The 16151-nt window shown below is 45.9% G+C and overlaps 1 protein-coding gene across 4 annotated transcripts in view; it reads left to right on the forward strand.

The window, feature by feature from the left end:
- Nucleotides 1–16151, forward strand: part of LOC138295834 (uncharacterized) — a 1330477-nt gene that overhangs the window by 909634 nt on the left and 404692 nt on the right. For all 4 annotated transcript variants that reach the window (XM_069234393.1, XM_069234396.1, XM_069234394.1 and 1 more), the window contains one exon: nucleotides 13227–13304. In XM_069234393.1, coding sequence (XP_069090494.1) covers nucleotides 13227–13304 — 78 coding nt within the window. The remainder of the gene's footprint in view (nucleotides 1–13226; nucleotides 13305–16151) is intronic.

A 16151-nucleotide genomic window follows, 5' to 3' on the forward strand; every position in this document is an offset into this window, starting at 1 on the left:
CGAGGAAGCAGAGGAAGAAGACATGAACAACAGGGACTCAGTGATCCGGCAATATTTCCAGTGAGACACAGGTAAGAGTACAGACCTCCCTACTACATGTACTTTAACACTACTACCTCTCTACTGTCTGTTGTTTTCACCCAGTGTATCGTCACTGAGTTGTCACTTTCCCTTACGATTTCACAGATGTGGGTCCCACTGTGTGACATCTGCTTAGATTCCTCATGGACTAGAGCTGTGTGACATAGGTATGTTGACATTACAATTGAAAGAGCTTTTTGTCACTGTAATTGCTAATACACTAATTCGAAATCACAGACAGACTCCAGATTGTTTTGTGCTTTAATTGTGTTTATTTAAGTGCTCAATATTGGAGGGGGTAGTGAAATGGTGAGGGGTGATGGCGGAGGAATGTCCATGGCAGAGTCCAGTCTATTAGTCTCACAGGTGCATTGCCCATATGGGCATAGGAAGTGGAGCTGGGGCAGTTTAAGTATGGACAGGGTGACAAAGTGGGACAATAGGATGACAATCAGGGTGGTCTCATTTCTTGGCGGGGTCTTGGCATCGTGCTCTGTCTTGTTCCTGGATCTCAGGGACCGTTTGCGGGGTGGTTCTCCCTCTGCAGGGGGTGGGGTGCTGGTGTGGTGGTCCTGTGGCGGGGTGTCCTGTCCACTAGCACGGGGGTGGTGGTGGGCAGTTCATCATCCATGCTAGTGTGAGGGGCCCCTTGTAGTGCCACAGTGTCCCTCCTGGTGTTGACGATTTCCTTCAGCACCTCTACGATGGTGCCCAGGGTGGAGCTGATGGTTCTGCGTTCCTCCCTGAAGCCCATATACTGTTCCTCCTGCAGGCGCTGGGTCTCCTGAAACTTGGCCATTACCGTTGCCATCGTCTCCTGGGAGTGGTGGTAGGCTCCCATGATGGAGGTGAGGGCCTCGTGGAGAGTGGGTTCCCTTGGCCTGTCCGCCCCCTGTCTCACAGCAGCCCTCCCAGTTTACCTGTGTTCCTGGGCCTCCGTCCCCTGGACCGTGTGCCCACTACCACTGCCCCCAGGTCCCTATTGTTGTTGGGGTGGTGGGTTAGCCTGGGTTCCCTGTAGTGGTGGACACACAGCTGATTGACGTGTCCTGGGGACGGTGGTATGGGCCCGCTGGGTGGGTGCTGTGCTGGTGTTTCCAGAGGGGGGAAGGTCTGTGGTGGCATGTGACTGGGTGAGGGCAACCGACTGTCCCGAGGTCCGGGCTGGTCATCTAGATCCAGTTGGACAGAGCTGCTGTCATCACTGTGGGCCTCTTCTGTTGGTGGTGTGGACATGTGTGGACCCTCCTGTCCGGTGACGTTGGGTAGGGGTCCTGCAGGGGTATAAAATGTTATTACATCTGTGTGTGTCATGGTGTGCAATGGGTGGGTGACCGTGTACCCCAGTGCTTGCATTCCTGTGTGGGACCTTGTGTGATGATGGTTTAGGGGGTTGTATGGGTATGTGCAGTGGGCATGCTTTAGTGATGGGTGTCAATGCTTTGTTGTTGCATGCAGGGCTTGGTATTAGGTTGTGTGGCTTGTGGTGTTGGGACATTTGTGAGGAGTTAGAGTGCTGGGGGTGAGGGTGGGGGTATGTGCTGGCATGCAGGTATGGTGGGGGATGTAATAGTTAAGATTTGTTTTACCAGAGTCCATTCCTCCACCTACTCCTGTGAGGCCCTCAGGATGCAGAATCGCCAAGACCTGCTCCTCCCATGTTGTTAGTTGTGGGTGAGGAGGTGGGGGTCCGCCGCCAGTCCGCTGAACCGCCAGGTGGTGTCTTGAGACCATGGAACGCACCTCCCCACGTAGGTCGTTCCACCTCTTCCTGATGTCCTCCCGATTTCTTGGGTGCTGTCCCACTGTGTTGACCCTGTCCACTATTCTTCGCCATAGCTCCATCTTCCTTGCAATTGAGGTGTGCTGCACCTGTGCTCCGAATAGCTGTGGCTCAACCCGGACGATTTCCTCCACCATGACCCTGAGCTCCTCCTCCGAGAACCTGTCTTTGCCGTGCCATGGGGTGGTGTAGGTGATGTGTGGGGTGGAGTGTGTGGTGATAAGTGTGCTGATATGTAGTGGTGTGTTGTGTGAGGTGCGTGGAAGTTCTGTGGGTGATGGTGTTGTGTGCCTGTGGATGCTGTTGTTCTTGCTGGTGGTGTCTCTCTCTGGCCTTCTTTCTGAATTTTTGGTAGTAGGGGTTTGTGGGTGATGTGGGTGTGTGTTTTATATTGTAATGGGTTTGTGGGAGTGGTGTGTGTATGTGTATCAGGTGTGTGTATTTTGAATTGTCCAATGTGGGAGTGTTTTGTATATGTGTGTGTATTTTGAGCGCAGCGGTGTGTACCGCCAATGGAAAACCGCGGTTGAAAGACCGCTGCGTGGACTCATGGGTCATGATAGTGTGGGCGTATTTCTGTTGGCGTGACGGTGGAGGTTTTGTTATCGCCAGTTTATCACTGACATTTGGTGTGGCGGACTTGTGTGGGTGTCTGGATTTTGGTGGTATCCATGCTGTGGGTCATAATAGCTGTGGCGGATTTCCGCAGCCGCGGCGATGTGTTGGCGGTATTCTGCACGGCAGTAAACGGCTTTTATCGCCAATGTTGTAATGAGGGCCTAAGTCTCTAGTCTTTTTCCTCTGTCATGTTGTTCTATCAAAGTTATCCAAACCACCCCCCATTTTGCAATTGGTTAATTAATCGTACGTTATTATTCTGTCCAATGATGTCCACATACCAAATCTGTTAATTCTAATATTTGACAGTTCATATGTCGTTGATTGGTTCATCTTATGATGTTCTCATCATCCGGCTCATCAAGTATCAATTTTGTTGCATCTTCGTCTCCAGTCAGTGTCGTCATTGTTTGCGTCCTGGGAAAGAACCCTTTGCACATTTTACACACGAATTGTTACTTTGCGAGAGACCTCATCTCCTGACTGTCCCATAGAAAGCTTCTGCTAAGCATTTTATTAAAAACAAAGAACATTTCACAGTTACTTCACCCTGTCAGCATTTTTCATTAAACGCTAAGAAATACAGCTTCTTCATGAGGCCCTGCAAAACTAGGCCAAGACACTCGCTAAGTTAAGGCCTACAATTAATAAGCAATAACATAATTCATTACCCTTAATATGACATTTTACTACATTATTCTAATACATTTTCAATATTACGTATGTATTAGTTATATTTTAGTACATTTCGTGAGCACTAGGGGCCATTCTTCGAGGTCACATTTTGGAACATGCACATTATTTTTCTACGTTATTCATTTTTCTCCTTAAGTCATTATTCAAAATACATAAACATTCATTAAAAATTTCTAATTAAGACATCTGCTCCAGCAGGGGTGTGAAGTTGCTTTGAGGAACATCTGGCCTGTGACCACAAGCTCCTTATTTAAAAGAAAGCAAAAGAAGCATTCTCACAGGAGTCCAGAAAGGCAGTAATGTTGTAACCCCGCTTCACAGGAGCTACAAAGTTGAGGGGTAGGAGTAGTAAAGATCGCCTCTAAAACTCCAAGTCTAAAATATGGTGAGGGTAGACTAAAGAAGGAAGGCAAAGCCAGCCCCCAGGAGTGTTGTGGGAGGCATCAACCCCAAGCAGAAACAGCAAGAGAAAAAACAAAATCCCAGATGCTCCATGCTCAACTTGGAAGGTGCGGCGACCCCAAGAAAAAATAAGCACACCTTCCAACACAAGTGCTGAGCCTTAAGGTCAGGCAGTGCCACTGCATGATGTACAGGGAGCAGCACAATGCCAAACACTACCCAGAGAAAAAAAGGAGGCAGAAAGGACAAACAGGAAGAACCGACCCCATAAAGAAAAAGGGCACTACTCGCTGAATGCAGCATGGAGACGAAAAGAAGCAGAGGAACAAAGGTGTAGCACATGCAGAAGATGCACAACACAAGTCAAACACAGAACTGAGCATCTGGGTCAGAAGCTGATCCACGCTGTAAATTCAGGGCTGAAGCCCATCTTCTCTGGCCATTCAAGCAAGTCAAATTACTTCTCAGCATCAAGCAACAATAACATTGCTGGGTCCGACATTGACCCTTTTTTAATGAAAAACCCCATACAGGCATAAAAGATTATGAGCCTGGTTACGACCTTGGTAGATGGGCTACTCTGTCACAAAAGTGACGGATATCCCACTGGCCGTTTTACAAGTTCCATTATATCCTATGTAACTTGTAAAATGGCAGGCGGGATATCCGTCACTTTTGTGATGGAGTAGCCCATCCGCCAAGGTCGTAATCAGACCCTATATCTTGTGGATCTGTGTGGCACAAAACCAGACAGGTCTGACTTGATTAGGTTTTCTATAACTTATAGCAGTCTTCTGGCCAACACCATTGCCAGGATCTTGACCCCAATGTGAAGTAGGGTGATAGGTCTGTACGAGGCACAGTCCTCCTCCGGTTTGCCTTTCTTGTATATGAGGGTAATATTTGCTGTTCTGATGGCCTTTGGTAGGCATCTTTCTGTTTGGTTATCTTGAAACATTCAAGTAAGGGTTTGCTAATTGCCCCGCCAGACAATTGGAAAGTTCTGGAGCTAACCTATTGGGTCCCAATGTCTTTCCCGTTCTTAATTGTCTAACAGCCTCTTCCACTTCCGTAACATCCAAATGTATGTCTAGCCCTATTCTTTCCTGGTTTAAGCTGAAGTTTGTGATGTAATTCACAAATTCCTTCCCAACATCTTTGCCAAGGTTGATATAGTGGGCCATATGTACAAGCGCCTTGCGTCACCAGTGTGTCACTTTTTTTTGACGCACCAACAGCACAGACTGCAGGCCATATCTACAAGGCGGCACAAAGCCACTTTGCATGGCTTTTCATGGCCTTGTAGATATGTAGAAAGGCAATGCAGCACAAGTTGCTGCGTTGCCTTACTCTGCATCAAAGAGGCATTCCATGGATGTTGCTGTGGGTGTTCCCACGCAGCTCCCATGGATTTTGAAGCATTCCCAGATTTACAAGGATTTGTAAACCTGGGAATGTGTCAAAAGCCTATGCCCACCCACGGAAGCGTAAGGGAGGCGCAACGAGGAGAAATACCTTTATTTCTCCTCGTTCTTCCCTTTTTCTATGTGTGCTGCTTTCTGCAGCACACATAGAAAGAGGAAAACGCAGCTTGTGATTGTTTTTGTGCAGGAAGAAACACCTTCCTGCACAAAAACAATCATCCCCACAACGCAGATCCTGCCATCTGTGTGCTTCCTCCTTGCAAGCCAACCATGCCAATAGTTTGCTTGCCTTATAAGCCACCTTGTACAGCCTATTTTGTGTGGCGCGATTAAGTGCCCTGCTTCATCCTTTAATGTTTGCTTATATTTTTTTCTGGTTATTGCTATCCTGTGTGCGAGATCTCTGTTTGGGTTATTTATGTATTCACTTTTCCATTCAGGCTACTTTCCAACTCCCTAATGGAGCTAATTTTCTCCCTATGCCTTCCAGTAAATCTTGAGAGTAAAAGTGCTGTATAACTGTCTTGTATGTCTCCCAGACCATTACTCTCGACTCTACTGATGCTACATTCACTTCCACGTATGTCTCAATTGCCTCTCGAAGGAAGGTTTTAGTCTCCCACATTTTTTATGGCCCACAGGTCTAGTCTCCATTGCCCCGATATATCTTCATCTCAGTGTGGAGTCTTGCGCACAGTGGAGAATGATCAGAGATGCCTCTCAGTAAGAAATGGGGCTCATTATATCCACCTCCTTGGTCTCTTAGGCACAGGAGGTAGTCTAATCTAAGCATTGTCTGCATTTATTTGATATATAAGAGTACGGTTTTGTATTGGGTGTTCCCCTTTCCGGAGGTCTCTCAGCCCAAGGGCATTTACAAAATAATGTAGGATGCTATAGGCCCTCCCTTCTGTGTTGGATTTCATTACCCTCTCTAACCCTGGCTGAATGCTTAAGGTTAGGTTACCTCCAGTGATCTGCAATATGTCTGATTTCTGTATAATCTATTTCTCCATTTTATCCAATCCCCGTTCTGGAGCTTCAGGGGAACATACTAGGACACTACCATAATCTTGCCTATGTTCCACCACCGGATTATGGCACCAAGCATCCTTCCAGATTGTTGCAGCTCTGCCTTAAGGTCAATAGGAGTGATCTATGGGTCATGATTTCCACTTTTATACAATACTATGTAAATCCTGCGTGGACTAGCACTCTGAAATCACATTTGTTACCCACTAAGTGGGTTTACTATAGGATTATCAAATCAGGATCTTGCCTGAATAGGAATTTCTGCACTACTCCTCTTTTGATTTTGTGCCCCAGCCAGTTCTCATTCCATGTCATAATATTCAGGCTCAGACTCTTAGATGTATTGTTTTGTGTCATTTTGATGTAGAGGTCCCCTCCTCTTCTTCAGCATGTCTGTCAGCCTCAGTCTTCCCACTCTCTCTTACACTGTTTTATGCAATTATGCATTCTCCCATCACTCCAATACGGCCCTCCTTACGACCTCATGCTGCTGGTTTGAAACCTCCTGCATCCCCAGTGCCTGAGGTGTCCATCGCCCTTCCTCTGAAAAACATCAAACAACATAAATCTTTACATAAAACAATTGAAATTAATGCACTTCCCCACTTGGGGTTTCACAGGGGATCGTGCCGGTCAAGGTCACACGTTGACATCCCCTGCCTCTGACAGTTTGCACTAAGTCTATGTGGTTTCCCAGGGGATCACATGGTAAAATCTTCAAAATAATAATCCATAGTCAAATCTTCTCCATTATTTGTCTGACATTAGCGGCATTTCTCCTTCTACTTCTGGCTTGTCCCAGAATGCTGCTTTGTATTGATGATCTTAACCTCTTTCTATCTCCTGTGTTCTGCCTGACGCCAGCCCTGCAGCCCATCCAAAACCTTGTTGGGTGATGTGAAAACCCCAATTTGCCTTCTGCTAGCACTTGTGTTTAGCTGCCTGCATAGCTCTGTTTTGCCATTATTAAAAAAAAAATCATATTTGACTTGGACGTCCTTGTGTAGTCAGGAAAAAACAGCCATGTTGTCTGACCTTTCTCAAGATTGTGTCTCAGTCTCTAAAATTGAGTAGCCTGACAATGATGATCAAGGTCTTGCACCTGGGCTTCGGTGGCTCTTCTGGCAGCCTGTGCTCTCTTTCTACTACAAAGTGAATGGATAGATATTCGGGCTCCACCATCTCTTTAAAGAAGTCTACCAAATAATGTTCCCTTTCTCTCTCTCCACTCTATCAGTGAGCCCCACCTGGCGCACATTATTTCCTCTCTGTCTCTCCTCAGCATCTTCAGCGTGGGCATGCAGGCAATGTGCGGCCTCTATGAGGGAACCAACTTCTGTAAAGTTTTTATGGCCTTCATATATTCTTCCAAAGGGAGTTCCTCAATGCCCACTCTTTCATACATCTTTTGGAAGTCTGCTCATGTGAAATTAATGTCAAGAGCTACCTTATGGATTTCTGCTCTAATGAGGATCTAGAGTCACTTGCTGTCTTCAATCAAGGTATCTGGTGTTGCACTTTGACATTCACCTTGCGTTTACCCCAAATGCATATGTCTTTAATTTATTCATGGCCACTGGTTTTGGGCTCTTGTCTCAGACCATTTTATGTTACAGTATTGTTTTTCTGTCTTTTTACTCTCCACTAGCAGTCTACCACTATGCCTGCAGTCATGCTCTGGTGCAGTTGGGGATTTGTGTTAGCTGTTTTTATGGTAGGATTAAGATCTTGTAGGCGGTTGTCCAAGGACGATCAGTGTCTCAGTAAGGGCTGCCATTCACACCTGACCCAGGTACTCCTCTGCTCACTGTTTCTGTATAACATACAGGCCTACACCCTAGGTGCCACTTCAGGCCTCTATAGTTCAAGCTGCTTCTTCTCAATCTTTTTGGCTGCCCATGACGTACTACATTTCTCCCGCCAAGCTTGATGTTCACGCCAGCTAGCTATGATCTCACAGTGTTTCATCGAGCACTTGGGGATGATTGAGATTTTCCCCTGAATCACAACTGTACCCATCATCTTAGTGTCTCTCGCCTTGAGAACGTTCCTTCCGTCAGCCTCCACCTGGTGCCAAGCCTCAGGCCACCATGATCCATGCTGTGCCTTCCTGATCTTTGCAGCCCCTAGTGGCACACTGTATCCTTCTTGCCGATCTAGGCACCCCTGGCTAGAAGCCTAGGCTTTCTGATGTCTTACAGAGAGCCCAGGGAGAAGTAGAATTTTCCTTCACACTCCCAAACGTCTCCTGCCGCCTTACTGTCTCTTGGTGGAGTGCGGTCACCCTGGCTGCTCCTGCAAGCCTTCAAGGCCTAGCTACTCCTATTGGATGAACTCAAGCTGCTGGCATTGGTCTCAACTGGTATGTCTCTACCTCCTTTCTATCACTTTCCACCAGGTGGGAGTGTCTTACCTCCCAATAGGATCTATTTTTGCTGAACCATCAGCCTTGTCTGCTGTACTCCAGTTGCCATTTTGTGTTGAAAGGGTCTGATCAGCAATGGATCACTCTGCAACTGGTTTAGGCTGCTCGTTGTCCTTGCAACGTTTATTTTAGAGCCACTCACATGGCATCTGTTTGTATTTATGTTTTGGGCACCCCCAGTCCCATAACAGTTCAGGGCTGTCTTTCTAAATGCCATCATTGGCAGGAGCTCCAATTCAGTGTGCCATGCTCCTCTGATGCTTGGCAACCCTTCCCCCCCAAGTCACTTGTTCTTAGCGGCTGATCAGGAGTTGTGATTACCAGGGTAGCAGTATGGCATCATCAACTATAAATTCCTCTTTGCCAAGGGAACTCTGGGCTATGGAATAATATTGAGCACAAAGCCCACTGTTGGTAGTCTTCGAGAATAATCCACACCAGCTTTTTGATATACATTACATAGGATATGGTTTAGACATATGTTTGGGCAGAAAATGGCTTCTGCATGACTCAGAAGAATGTGCACTCCTGCTCTTAGTTCCTCATAAAGAGATTCTAGTTTTTGTTTTAAATTGTTTAGCCTTATCACACAAAATAATCATATGTGAATGCTAAGGATGCATGTGTAAATGATTTGATTGATACCCAGGGTGGGACTCCGTGTCCTGGAGGGGCACGCTATGAGCACCCCCTCCTTTTCTAAGTGTTATTACGTTCAGCTCAATGGTATATGGAGCACTGACAGACTGTTGCATGAAAAGGGAGAGTTGCCTGCTGGTCTCTTCTGTTTTAAATTGTCAACCTGTCCTCCACAATCAGGTCCTGCACTCTGTTCATGTACAATATGGATGGCGCATGTATCTTAATACTGCGTATGTGCAGCTAGGTGAGCATGGAGCATTTGTGCAACATATGACTACTACAGTCCTGGAATTCATTTTGGAACTCTTGTGTATGAATGATACACAAGATGTAAGCTCGAAAGAGCTTGCTAGACAGAAATGTGAATAGTTGCAATCTTCCTTTAAAATGAATAATATTCTAGGTGGTGGACAATAAAAAGCAGATGTCACCTTTGAAGTACAGGGGCAGTCCTTACCCTCTTACAGCTCCATTCTTCCCCAGAGATGTTATGCCAGATACTTTGGGGTAGATGAGTGAGGATGCCTCTCTCTCTTTTATGCCTTTATTTTGACTTGCCGTAAAGAGTTCCCAGACCTACCTCTGATTGCTGATATTGGAGGACAAAACCTGTGGCTTAACAAATATGGAAGCAATATGAAAAAAACTGGAATTGATTGAAACTGGTCCTAGAGCTGAGCCTATAAAATCTATAATCTTTGAAGGCAAACTGTGTACATGTATGGGACCGACACCCGCAATCATGATATGATTTCTTATCCACCAATGTTAGAAGTCCTGCACCATTGGAAACTGAAAAAGACTGCAGAGCTCCAAGGTTGGTGCCACTGACTACCAACCAACCCTTGCAACACATCTTGCCCTCTGAATCACTGCTTCCTTGTGCACAGCCTTTCACCTGATCCATTCGCAGTGAATTACAGAGTGTAGCTGGCAAAATCCCCCACATCTATGAAAGACAGACCAGAAGACTAATCACCTTGGATAGTTTTGTTCTAACAAAAATTGCAGCTGCAGTCGACAATTTTACCTCAAGCCTGCACATTATCTGTAACAGCTAGGCTATATGAAGCATTGCAGCCACATTCATTTGTGCCATCTGTGCCTTCGACACTTTCTTTGCCATAACCTATGGGCTCCTTTTTTGTTTAGGTGTGTATTGTGGGGGGAGCTTGAGTTTGAAGATCTACAAATGAGGTTTTCCTTGCCCCCAGCCAAAGAGGAGTGTGAGTTCCCCATGCCTGTGTCCAAGCAGCTTTGCTTTCCCAAATTCCGAGCAGCGTGCCTGTGTGCAGCAGAGGGACCAGAGACTTTGGCAGGGCTCGGGCAGAGCCAGTCAAGCATTTCCTCTTCTTTTTTGCGCAGATGAATGAAATGACAGTTCTTGGCCAACAATAGCAGATAGAGCGTCTGTTGGACTGCTGGAATTGTGAATTTCTAGGTTACCATTGCATATCCATCTTAGCTACAGCCCTAGCGTTCATATCCTACCGTTTCCCTGGGGGAAATATTTTAGATTTCATACTGACTGTGTCCTTATGATGTTCCTATTTATAGGTGTCTGGGAACATCCTAGTACTGATTCTCAAATGTAGTTATAACTGTGAGCATTATTTGTGTTCTCTGCTTTTCATAAATAGTTCTTAGCTGTGTTTCATGAATAAAGTTTCTTCTTTCTTTTCAAGTAAAACACCAGCTAGACAATAAGTTACTAACAGGTATTATTTGGTTGATTTAGTTTTGAGTCTCTACCTCAAACCAACTTCCTGGGTTAGACATGGACCATCCTGGCTAGCTATCCCGAGTGCCAAGTGTCAGTGTAATTGGTGATCTGTTTTGGTTCCAGCAGTTTGTTAGGCCCCAGGACCACAGAGATTAAAAATAATGATATGACAGTCAGCGTCTTGCCAAATCAGAACAACAAAGAACAATAGTAATGGGGAGAGAACTGAGATGGGGTGGGACAAGAGGTGGAGACAGAGGCATAAACTACAAGAGACTAAAGGTTTTAACTGTCGCTGTTTGAGACAGTAACACCTAGGCTGGCTTTAGGGAGTTATGACCAGTACAGCAGCAGCAGGCGCTGATCTAGGAAGTGGTGCTGTGTCCAGGTCCTTTAGACTCAGTTCATGAGCCAGCATGATCTTTTTCTCCTCCACCCTTAGTCTGGTAAGATCTAGCTCCAGCTTGAGCTTCCTTCCTCCCTCCTGTCCTCCAACTCCACTTGTGACAGGCCTCTGCAAGATACGCTGCTCTGCCCCATCCCGGGCATTCTGATTCTCCTCCTGAGGGCAGGGGTGTTCCTCCTGCAGCTCTAGGTTCTCCTCTGGGTCTGGGATCTCTTTCTCATCTGGTCCAAGGTCTCCTTCAAGATCATCCTCATCTGTCACTGCTTGCAGCCTCTTGACCTCCTTATAGGCAAAGAGGGCTATCTGCAGGTTCACTTTGGAATCCTTCCTGCTCATATTCAGCCCTTCTTGCAGCGCTTTTGCAGCTCAAACTTGGTGAGGTTATCAACATTTATCAGCTTCATGGTAATAGAGAAAAGGTAGGTTTACTTAAACTTAGCAAAAACAGAAACGGCCAATGGAAACTAAGGAGAATGTAAAAAATCAGTTCTGATATCAAATTATTTATCTGGTATTTTTGTGTAACACAAATCACTGTATTGTACTCCACAAACATAAGTTCTCCGTGTCCTGGAGGGGCCACAAGTCCTTATCCACATTGCTGAAAACCAATGTGACAAATTGAGTTCTTGGCCGACTGGGTTGTAAGCCATGGTCAAGCAACAGCCAGTTTCTTGCACGGGGACCACAAAAAGTGACTAATATAACCTATGCCTAACCCTGGGTACCTTGGGACCAAAAGCAGTCAGGCTAAACTTAGAAACAATGTGTTAAGTATTTATGCAGTACACAAACAGCAACACAGTGAAAACACAACACAATACAAATCCCAAACCAATTTAGAAAAATAGAGAATATTTTAATAAATCATTTGACACCAAAATCATCAAACCCAATTAGTAGAACTGGAGTTATGAATTTTTAAAGTTTTAAGTGTAAAATAGCACGTAAAAATGAAAAGTACCAACCGCCAACATCTGGTCGACCCTGATGGAGCGTAGTTCGGATACACAAAGTGGATTGGGCCTGGTCAGCGCTTACCTTTGGACTTGGAACATTTTTTTTTTAAAGTCTCTGAGAAAGTTGGCATTCAGCGGGGCAAAGCTGCAGGAGTGTCCGAGAAGGGAGCAATAATGAAGATTTTTACCTTCGGACTTAGATGTTGAGATGGAAGTTGAAAATCTCATGTGGGCAAAGCAGAAGGTTGTACCCGAAGACAGTTCACAGGGTCAGATACCCCTTTCACAAGGAGCCTTGGGCGCATACGTGAGCAGGTTGGTCCTAGTCATTTCGTACTCAGAGCACTTTTGGGCCAACTTTTGTCTAGTCTAAGTCCTCACTTTTGGCAATTAGTCACCTGGGCACCTTTGACAACACAACCAATGGACCAGAAGCGGATGGAGACCTCTTGAGGGTTCAAGACTCACACAGGCAGGGTCCAGGTGCATGTTCAAGATAGAGGGAGCCTGTTATGTCCCTGTGGCTCAGAACAGGAGGCCAAAATCCAAAGGCTTTCCCAAGTCTCCCACAGGCCCCTGGACCTTTAACAAACACAGCAAAATGTGTGGAAAAATAAGGGGGCACCACAAGTAACTCACAGACCTTAGACTCTGTGCAGTAGAATAAAAATTCAAGTAAAACGCTGGTTGCCAACCCATCTAAAACCACAAAGACCCATAATGCCAACCACAAAATGTCCAAACGTCTTTGAAAAATAGATGGTTCACCACCCAACTCTCCACAGACGCATGCCACCCGCAGCAGACAATAATAAACATTTTTAAATAATGGCCAACACTTTCCACCACGAAATCCAGGTCCTCATGACATGGGATTAATATCAATCTGCCATTCAAAGACCTAGATAGTATAATTTTTGTTCGTATCTAGCAACAAGTGCCAGGATAAATACATTCAAAGTCAGAGTTGTTTTATGGTCCCTGCCAATGTAAATGTGAGGTCCATTACAGAACACATACCATTGTGTTTTTCAGAGGAAATGAAACGGTGCAGACTACTGATGCAAAAATAACTGAGGAAGCCAACGGAGACCAAAAAATATCCGAGAAAAAGTAAGACCTGCATGCTTTATAATGATATAATTGTTTTAGATGCATAAATAAACTTAAGGAAACTAAGGCAAGGGCCTACACCGATGAACCTGCCATATGCATGATAGTAAAACCAATAGTTATTCATTGGATATTTCATTTATTGGTTTCATAAAGTGTGCATGTAACTGTTTTACAAGTCATAGAAATAACCAAGGAAAATCCGAGAAGGATAACCCCAAATTGAGGATGTGGGTACCCGTGAGAATCATAAGAAAGTAATATTTTATAAATCACTGTACTTTAATAATCTATTGTACGCCCAAGTGACGGATAGTTCATGAGAAAGACGTTTTGGAACTTGCTCCGCCTTTGCCTTGGCCCTCGGGGGGACGCTGTGACTGCCGGAACAGGGGGGCGGAGCCTGCTCCTGTAGCACGTGTAGCGAATTGTGCTCTTTACCGCTGCGCTGGACGTGCCCGGGCCAAGGGCGGGCCCGTCTTGCGCCCGTCATCGCCCATTAGAGACTAGGCTGGGCCACCCCCCTTTCATCTTCCTGTGGATGGTGACTATTCAATATTTCCAGCGCCTGGAGTTCCACTGTGGGTGAGACTGTGATTTAAATTGTGTTCTAATTTTTTTGTGACTCTTGTTGCTCTCTTTGAGTGAAGTTCCACTATTGCATAATGGGTAGGAAAAGGGGTCAGTTAACAGGCGCTTTGAGTGGTGGTTGTGGTAGGCAGGGTAGTGGAACCACCACACTGGACTCCTTCCTCGCAAGAGCTGTTGGGGTTGTAACAAAGGAAACTGATTTGGCAGAGAGGAGGTTATCCATGGAGATGGAGGATTGGTGTCATGCCCCAGTAGTCAGTGATCCTCCGGAGGGCTTGGATGAGGAGGTGGCCTATCCTGGGGGAGACCACTGTGCTGCTGCTGAGCACGCCCATGTTGAGACAATAGAGACTATAGAGGGCTCTGGTGGTCCAGGACCTTCGAGAAGAAGCAAAAGGCTTTTGCTGTCCTCTCCCCTGGTTTGCTCCTTGGATAAGTGTAGCCCTCCCCGAGGAAGAAAAAGGCACTAAAGAAAACGGTGCCCAAAACAAAAACATCTCTCTTGGAACTCCCTAAGGGGCTGACGAGTGGCCCTGAACTTCGCCAGCCTATGGGGTGTGATGTAACCAATTTAATGTTAAAATTTCAGGAAATGATTCAGGGTATTTTGTCCCCTGTCGTGGCGAAATTATTGGCTATAGAAAAAGCAGTGTTTCGGCTATGTGAGCAAGGAAGTCAAGGGAGCCAATGTACAGGTGGATTTGTGGCCCCGACCAGTCAATCCCAATCAAGTGAGGAGATTATCCTGCAGGAGGAAGCTGCAGGGACTTTGGGGCCTCTGGGGAAAATGCCACAGCAATTGGTTAATCCTGTAAATCCTGGGGGTCAAGGTGCTTGTGTTGAGATTGCACCAGCTCCATCTACTACCCTACCAATGGGTGGGAGGACCGTTATTAGATCTAGCTGTAGCAGGCAACCTGATTCTGAATCTCTGGCAGTTGGGGGGAACTGCCAACACCTGGATGGGAAGTATAATCAGAACCTGCCGAAGGTCAGGTCTTCGTTTTTTTATTTGGATCTCCCCCCGGCTTGTGCCCCTTACGTGGTGGTGTTGACGAATGTCTCTGCCCTTGCCCCTGGGGCAATCGAGTCTACGGCCCAACTAATAAACAAGACTGGATATTGGTTGATTTCATACTGACTGTGTCCTTATGATGTTCCTATTTATAGGTGTCTGGGAACATCCTAGTACTGATTCTCAAATGTAGTTATAACTGTGAGCATTATTTGTGTTCTCTGCTTTTCATAAATAGTTCTTAGCTGTGTTTCATGAATAAAGTTTCTTCTTTCTTTTCAAGTAAACCACCAGCTAGACATTAAGTTGCTAACAGGTATTATTTGGTTGATTTAGTTTTGAGTCTCTACCTCAAACCAACTCCCTGAGTTAGCCATGGACCATCCTGGCTAGCTATCCCGAGGGCCAAGTGTCAGTGTAATTGGTGTTCTGTTTTGGTTCCAGCAGTTTGTTAGGCCCCAGGACCACAGAGATTGAAAATAATGATATGACAGTCAGCGTCTTGCCAAATCAGAACAACAAAGAACAATAGTAATGGGGAGAGAACTGAGATGGGGTGGGACAAGAGGTGGGGACAGAGGCATAAACTACAAGAGACTAAAGGTTTTAACTGTCGCTGTTTGAGACAGTAACACCTAATTGCCCTGGGACTGCTCACAACTAGCCAAAGGCCAGGCTGGCTTTAGGAGTTATGACCAGTACAGCAGCAGCAGGCGCTGATCTAGGAAGTGGTGCTGTGTCCAGGTCCTTTAGACTCAGTTCATGAGCTAGCATGATCTTTTTCTCCTCCATCCTTAGTCAGGAAAGATCTAGCTCCAGCTTGAGCTTCCTTCCTCCCTCCTGTCCTCCAACTCCACTTGTGACAGGCCTCTGCAAGATACGCTGCTCTGCCCCATTCCGGGCATTCTGATTCTCCTCCTGAGGGCAGGGGTGTTCCTCCTGCAGCTCTAGGTTCTCCTCTGGGTCTGGGATCTCTTTCTCATCTGGTCCAAGGTCCCCTTCAAGATCATCCTCTGTCACTGCTTGCAGCCTCTTGACCTCCTTATAGGCAAAGAGGGCTATCTGCAGGTTCCCTTTGGAATCCTTCATGCTCATATTCAGCCCCTTCTTGCAGCGCTTTTGCAGCTCAAACTTGGTGAGGTTATCAACATTTATCAGCTTCATGGTAATAGAGAAAAGGTAGGTTTACTTAAACTTAGCAAAAACAGAAACGGCCAATGGAAACTAAGGAGAATGTAAAA

Source organism: Pleurodeles waltl, chromosome 5 (genome assembly GCF_031143425.1).
Source record: "Pleurodeles waltl isolate 20211129_DDA chromosome 5, aPleWal1.hap1.20221129, whole genome shotgun sequence".
Taxonomy (NCBI): Eukaryota; Metazoa; Chordata; class Amphibia; order Caudata; family Salamandridae; genus Pleurodeles; species Pleurodeles waltl.